Source organism: Amblyomma maculatum, chromosome 3 (assembly GCF_055883805.1).
Source record: "Amblyomma maculatum isolate TAMU_Amacu chromosome 3, ASM5588380v1, whole genome shotgun sequence".
Taxonomy (NCBI): domain Eukaryota; kingdom Metazoa; phylum Arthropoda; class Arachnida; order Ixodida; family Ixodidae; genus Amblyomma; species Amblyomma maculatum.
Window position 1 is genome coordinate 186740975 of NC_139346.1, and position 7909 is coordinate 186748883.

General features: G+C 43.2%; 1 protein-coding gene across 5 annotated transcripts in view; it reads right to left on the reverse strand.

Moving 5' to 3' along the window:
* The window catches only part of dx (deltex E3 ubiquitin ligase), a 31713-nt gene extending 24929 nt beyond the window's left edge, over positions 1-6784 (reverse strand). Inside the window, exons 1-5 of one of the 5 annotated variants that reach the window (XM_084598959.1) lie at positions 6681-6784; positions 6400-6603; positions 6111-6256; positions 3917-4110; positions 2044-2124 (exon numbers count right to left, since the gene is read on the reverse strand). In XM_084598959.1, the coding sequence (XP_084455085.1) occupies positions 2044-2124; positions 3917-4110; positions 6111-6256; positions 6400-6478 (500 nt within the window). In that variant the 5' untranslated portion in view covers positions 6479-6603; positions 6681-6784. Of the gene's footprint in view, positions 1-2043; positions 2125-3916; positions 4111-6110; positions 6257-6399 lie in introns of all 5 variants that reach the window. The other 4 variants (XM_084598957.1, XM_084598956.1, XM_084598958.1 and 1 more) reach the window with 4 other exon arrangements.
* Positions 6785-7909: the final 1125 nt, after the last annotated feature.

The window sequence follows — 7909 nt, forward strand, 5'->3', positions numbered from 1 at the left end:
GACTTTAATTAAAACCAAAAACTACATGAAAATTGATTCTGTATCCTATTGACTAGGATTATTTAGGAGTACAGTGATTATAAAGATTTTTGCTCGAGTTCATGAAAGAAAAACAAATGACAGCTGTTAAAAGGGGTAGTGGAATCAATCAACTGCTATTAATTTCAATTCAGAAAGACTGATGCCACCAGTCTTTTGTGAAAGCTATGGCAAGAACGATAACACTCGACTAAATCTGGCGTCGTATACTTGTGACGATCAATTACCGCGTATCACGTAAATTACCATTTAGGTGCAGCTTGGCTCAACAGGTCAGAATGGCGCAAAATGGCACAAATGGCGCAACACTTGCACCCCTGTATCAAGCATTGTAATGAGTGTCAACTACTTAAAGAGTGAAGGTGTGAATTTTTTATCTTACTGCATTCATGCTGTTCTTTTATCTACATATTTAGCACTTACCTCAAGAACAACAAGAAATGCAAGATAACGAGGTTTATTACCCAGATTGCCTGTCCAATAATATGCATCACTTCTGGATAAATGTCAAGGTGATTACTCTTAGGTACATTCACATCAAAATAATGACCAAGGCATAAAGGACATCGAGTAGCTACAATAAGAGTATCCTTATTTTTGCTTTGGAAGCCTTTCTTCCAGTAACTACAGCACTGAATATAAGAAATTGCAGTACATCACAAACAATTTTGGCAGCAGTTTTAGCAGACAATCCTAGCTCTAACTGCTAGCAGAATTGACTCCAATGGGATATTGTGCACAAAGTCTATACAGCCCACAGGCAGGCTTGCGAGGTTTAACACCCCGAGGCAACACATGAGGTATGAGGCACAGCAGTGGAGGGAGGACTCCAGACCACAAGGGTTTCTCTAAAAAGGCCCCTGCAAAGCTATGCAGTTTTGGAGCCTTCCATGCAGATGGGCAATCTCCTAACATTAAAATAAATTTATTACATAATAGTTCATGCACAATGAAAGACATCAGTATGTACAACTGCCCAAGTCTTTAACTAGTTTGCATGGCAGCCATTTTTTTTTTTTCTGTGCTCTTGAACCTTAGGGGAGGATCAAACTTGCACAAAAGTCAAGATAGGCAAGGGCTTGGCAAAGCCTCTGCTTGGACATGATCTTTCCGCAGGACATGATCTTTCTGTGTTCCTTTGTGATGCACAGGAACACAGAAAAGAAGACCGTTGCACAAGCTAGTTAACGATTTGGTTGACTGTACAATCACATTTACCATCACATTTATCACGACCTGGAAAATAATATTCATAGCTTCTCCATGAATTGTACTTGTAAGTACTTTAGCAAACTCCAACGTAAGGTGCCAAACAGGCAGTAACATTGCAGAAGTCTGTTCTTTCTATTTTCATCAGAACCATGCTAAGCACGTGCCATAAAGTAAGTATACACCACACAAGCAAAATGGGTTGGAAAGTGCATGGCAATCAAATTATGACAACAAGGATGGTTGCTGCTGTAGTGACATTTACAATACAGTAGTTCTCGGCTATCCCTTCCCTTGCCTTATTTAACTGTTTCTATTAGTTAAATTCTGGCTCAAATTTTCAGAGGGCAATAAATCCATTTCCACTCCGAAGCGGTGGCCTTGTGTAAGAGCATCCACCTCATATTCAGGAGGTACCAGGTTCGACTTCCGGCGCCGCCGGGCACCCACCAGTTTTTCAATGGGTACCAGCTTCTCTCCGGCCTGGTGCTCGCCTCTTCTGGGGTCAAATGCTTTGGAAAGGCACATGGACCGAAAAGAAAAAAAAAAAAAAGGGCCACATACAGGCTTCTACCACACGAGGCACACTTATGGTTGTCTGATGGGGGAACGAATCTCTGAACCGTCGGCACAATGTTCATCAGGGCCAGTGATTTGTTTGTCATCGGACAACCATAAATCAGCCTCGCACGGTAGAAGCCCATATGTGCCCCCCCCCCCCCCCTCCCCTTCTCCAAATATGCCACGACTACCCATTCAACATGAAAAGGCAAGCTATCAAAACAGTGTACACACCTTATTGCGATCACTGTGACCTCAGAATCATCATCATCATCCTCACTCTTGAGGGGCATTAATACTGCTGGATCTGGCTTCCTATTTGGTAGGAAAGGACGGTAAAGTTTCTTGGGCATTTCATAAATGAGGAACTGCTACACTGTCAGTTGGACACACAAAAGCACAGAAAGTGTCCTTTTCAGTGAGTGAGCGAATCAACACTGGGCATGAGGACAACACCATCCATTAACAGACAGCCCTTCTTCAGTGTATTTGTGTAGGGCCATTTGCTGTCGATTACCTGAGAGTCTCCAAAAAAAATCCCCTATGTTTCCTTGCACTTTTAACCACCTAGCGGACTTGGACGAGCCAGGCTCGTCAGAAGCAGACTGTTATTTCTGGCTCCTGTTAGGTCCTGGTATTGTTTTGTTACTCTGTTCCCAGTTTGCAGCCAATAAGGCTCTTCCAAAATCAATTCAGCTGTCAGATGGTGGAATGGGTGCTAAAAGACCACTCTGGCTAGAATATCGTCAAAAAAAAAAAAAAAATGATCTCAATCAGTGGTTGATCATGCACGATTCAGGATGCTTGAGGCAATTTCCACACAACAGCAGCTTTTCATGCCAACACACTTGCTTTCTGTCATGTCAACAAATAGCAGTAAAAACATGAGAGCTCTAATTGACCAAACTTCGTACCCCACAGTCTGGCATGAATGGCATGGTTTCTTTATTTATTTTACAAGAAACAGAAGCTAGTCTTGACAAGGAAATGGTAAAAGCAATCAGCAAACTTAAGTTGCAAACTTGAGACGACACTTGGGGTCATGGACAACTCATTTCTGAATGCGACTTTCTTCACAGTAGCATATATACTTATTCTCCAGGACATATACAAAAGAAGAATAACAGTGAAGTTATAAGTTAGGGAAATTTGTGGCCTTTCTTTAAGGACAGCGATGACTTTCAATGTTAAACAGATTTACAAACTTATCACTTTAGAATTAAAATCTGCATTAAAATCGCATTCAAAGGATTCCACAAGTGCAAAGTAGCATGTTTGCATGTATTGTGTGTGTGCTGATCTAGGTTTATGGCGCATTAGGAACTAAAGCCATTATTTGCCAAACACAGGGCTAAATTGCTTTTTTCCATTAAAAACAAAATTATTTTCTATTTATTAAGTTTCTTTTGTTTAATAAGGTTCCCTTCTTTTCAAAAGACAAGAACACATGAAAATCCCACAAAGACATTGCCTTCTAAAAGCAATATGGGATAAAATGGAATGTGTTTGTCGTAAAATAGAGTTAAATGTTTTTTTCCTTTTAACTTCACAAGTTTTACGCACGAGAGTAAAATGTGATCAACTGTCGCCCGATACTCACGTGCTCCATTTGTTCACATACTTCACGGTGGTATGTTTAGTAAAAGCCTACGTAACCAAAACAATGTATCCTAATTCTCACATGCTCCACTTGCTCACAAAATTTACGGTGGCATGTTAGTAATGTAAACACCTACACAACACAAAATATGTATCCCGGCTGCCACAGAGAAGTTTCAATCTATTTGCTGCTAATGAAAATTATTAAAATTATTACTAGCATAACACGTTGCACAAAAATGTGTTCCAGATCTCTGTACGAACTTTAACAGTGCCCCTTAACCCTTCATGGGGCAGCGAAGTGCCCGCACCCGCTATCTCATAGAAGGTTAACTGACACAGGCAACTGAGAGGTAAGTAAACTGCACAGGTGGCCTGTACTTTACATTAAAATTAATTATTACCAACAGATAATCAAAGGAGTAGCATGCTATGACAATTACAGCGTGTCCTCTAGTTGGCTACTTGTGTTGAAAAATGTCTAAAACAACAGGGATGAGAGTATCACCTTTCAGGAACAGGAACATTCAAGTTGATACCAGGGCATGTGATGGCATCAGGCGTCAGTGGGTAGTTCTTTCCCTCAACTCTTCGAATGACGCGACAGAAGGAAGTGAAATTGTTCCTTTGATGCATAGGTGGGAATTCCACAGTGTATATGCACTCAGGATAATGCTCCTGCAGGTTGATCTTTGTTAGTCCCTAAACACATAAACACAGCGTGTTAGTGAGTACGCTGAGTTGGTTAGCAAGGGTTGAAACCCTGATGACAGTTCCAGCAATGCTTTCAACTGTTTCAATGCACAGCCATTGTTGACATGAGCGACTAGCGAAACAACACAAAAGCAGCTTGAGTTCCTTCACTGCAGTTGCTTTTAACCACAATGTGCTTTTCATGCCAGCTGAAGTACGGAGGTTGTAGGATCTACGCACTTGGATGGATGGGGATGGATGGATAGATGAAATATAGGAGCGTCCCCTTTGAAATGGGGTGGTAGCAGTTGCTATCATGCTCGTTTTTTGCTATATCTTAATTATTGTTTTAGATCGGTTAACTATATCATCGTTCTATTTATTGATATTTTTTTGTTTCTACATTACTAACATTGTTACTTTTCTGCTTTTAAGCCACCAATCTCCCAATCGCTTTTTGCTAGCTTCCACCACAGGTTCAATTACCCGACCACTGGTATCTCTAAACCCCAGGGCCTCAGGAAGAGTGACTTATAAGATGGTCAATTGTTTCTGTGGATTTACCACATACTGCACATGTGTCATCTTCATGCTTAAATTTCTTTTTGTGGCTGAGTGTTCTAAGGCACCCTGATCTAGCTTCAAATAGTAGAGCACTGCCTCTTGAGTTATCAAAGAAAGCTTCCTTCCTGATCTGCCTTTTCCACTTTCGGTATAGTTCCATACTCTGTTCCTTTTCCATAGAATTTATCCAATTTTTACCTTCTGTGTTTTTCACCTGTTGCTTAATGCTCTTTATGTCTTCGTCCTTGTGACAAGCACAATTACTGGTAAGTTTTCTAGTTCTTTTCCTCCATTGTGAGTCAACGCTTTTAAGGTATAGGTATTTAAATACTTTTGTTGCACTTGTTACTGTCCAATTTCCTCAGGCGTTCCTCATATAATATTTTACTCTGAGCTTCCCATACTTTGAAAGATGCCCAGCCCATATCTCCTTGTACTGCCTCATTTGTAGTTTTGCCATGGGCACCCAGTGGTAATCGTCTGACAGCTCTTGGATTTATTTCTAATGTCAACTGTACCTCAGCTTTAAGGCACAAAACCGCATTTCCGAAAGTAAGCCCGGGCACCATAATTCCCTTCCAAATACTCCTCAAAACCTAATACTTGTTGTATCCCCACAATGCCCTATGCTTCATTATCCCGGCATTTCTTCACCCTTTTGCCCTAAGTGATTGCTCATGCTTTTCAATGTATGCCAATCCTTCGTTTACCCATACCCCGAGATATTTACATTCTGCCATTCTGGATATTTCATGGCCTTGTATTTTAAGACCCTGATCACTTGAGCCGTTGAAAATCATCAGACCCGAATTAACTGCGCTAAAACTGAAGCTTAGAGCGTCCTCTTCGTCTCTGCAATACTTCACTAGAGTTTGCAAGTCTTCCTGGCTATCTGCTAACAGCACAACATCGTATGGATGCATACATTAAGCGGGGGAGATGCTGCTCTACCACCTTTCTGCCTAATCTATATGACAGGTTAAAACCTAGGTTACGTTCTTGCATTCTCCGTTCCATATTTGTCATATAAAGCATGAACAGCAGCGGTGATAGAGGACAACCTTGTTTTAGATCTTTGCTAGTTGCCTTATGGCATCTTGGCTCAATGTTAACGCTACAGCTAGTTATCAAAAGCAAGGTTCGTATTCCGAGTGTGCGTCGTTATCAAAAGTGTTCCTATATCCCGGACGTCGAATCATCTGTTCCCGTGTTTCCACCAATCAGCAGATGATTCGAGGCCCGGGAGATAGCGAAACTTGCGATAACGACCCAAACTCGGAATACGGGCCCAGATGTCCGCGAAATTGTTGCCAGAAAATGAGGGATGTCATGGAAATGCGCTCTGCACATTGTTAGGCCTTTCCGAAAAAGACGGAATACTACATCAGAGAAAGCTCGCAGCATCTGGAGAGGCAGTAAAAAACAGCAATTTAGATTTCAGTTACCTGTTCCTTAGCTTTCTCAATGAGACAAGAAAGCTGGACGCTGTAAGGGTACCACTTTCCCCCGTTCGTTCTCCATTCCCAGTGCACACCTTTCGCTGGAGCGCTGTCGGGAGGGTAGACATTCCTCCGAACCGGAGAAGAAGTGCCTGCGATGTCATTCACGTATAAAAACTGAATCTCGAAAGCATCTCGAAAGTAAAACACGAAAAAAAGACATGAAATAACACAAGCAGATACCTCGATCTGCGTGTGCTGCTGGCATAAGAGTGAAGACAAAAGCCGTACTTACAGTGATCATGAACGTCTCCAAAGACCTGCTGCATAGCCACAATATCGACAAAGTGTGCCTTCACGTCTTTGCCCGGCATGTCAACTGGCACTTTTGTTTCAGCCTTGGTTTCCCCCTTTATCCTCGCTCGTTCCAGTGTTTCGCAAATGTCCGGCGGGTATGCGATCCATGTTCCAGAGAAACGGACGTATTCCCAAACAGCTACTGATAACGGGGAAGCACATGCCATAATCAGATAATCTCGGTCTCTCGCTGGCAGCTCACGAAATCTAAAAACTTACTTCCGACACATTGCACTGACGGCACTGACACACACCGACCAGCCCACTACCTTCTGCCGCCTTAACTTTCGTTTGCTATGGATAGATAAATGGACGCATGCAACTGAACTTGCTCTTTGTATCGAGCAGCAGCTAACGCCACCTAGCCTATAATCCCTTTTTTCCCCCTGTTTCCCCGAGATTGTCGTCATTGCAGCCCTTTGCATTACTCCATCAATTTTCCAACAGCTCTTAACGCGTTTCTCGTCTATTTGGTCATCTTCTCCGGTAGAATCACTCTATATTTTCCTGCCAATCCCAGCGCCCCCTCTGTATCTCTCGTTTTTCCGTTTTTCCTTCTCGAAGGGCCGGCTGACTCCCATGAAAAAATGAAAAAAAAAAAAAAAAGAATCCTTCATGCTGACTTCTCAGATTAAACTTACACAAGCTTCCCTGGCGTAGCAGGAGCTTTGCTACACTGGTGCAGCTGTTGTAGGCTAAAAAAAAAAAAAAAATCGCTCTATAATATATGTCTAACTTTGCCCTCTTGTAGAACATTAAGGTGAAAGCCTTTAATGCCTCACTATCGTTAGCAAATGTGGACGAATGTCCACATTTGCTAACGATAGTGAGGCACATTTGCTAATATAGTAGAAATTTACAGACAAAGCAGAAAGCTGGTGCCACCCCCGGATAAGCGTCTGAGCAACAGAGGCAACCGCATGACGGCGTCTACGGGCAGGAAATTACACTCACCCAGTTTGGGTAGGAGATACTCCCCTGATGGGGCTGGGACAGGTGGGTCACCGCCGCTTGCGGCGGGGGCTAGCCTGCCGCCGAATTTTTATCTGTTGTAGGCCGTCACTGCACCCGCCACCGCTTTGGTGCTGGACGACGGCTTTGCTGCGGCGCGCGCCTTTCTCTCCCTCTTCTTTCTTCTCTATTTCTACCCCGCCGGGGTGGTGCAGTGGTAAGACGCCCGACTACTGTGCCGGAGTACCCGGGTTCGAACCCGACCTCGGCGGCTGCGTTTCGATGGAGGCGAAACGAAGAGGCGCCCGTGTGCTGTGCGATGTCAGCGCACGTTAAAGATCCCCAGTAGGTCGAAATTACTCTGTAGCCCTCCACTACGGCTCCTCTTTCTCTCTTTCCACTTTAACTCCCACTTTCCTCCCTTCCATTACGGCGCGGTTGAGGTGTCCACAGAAAACAAGTGAGACAGTTACCGTGCCTTCCCCTTCCTATAAAAC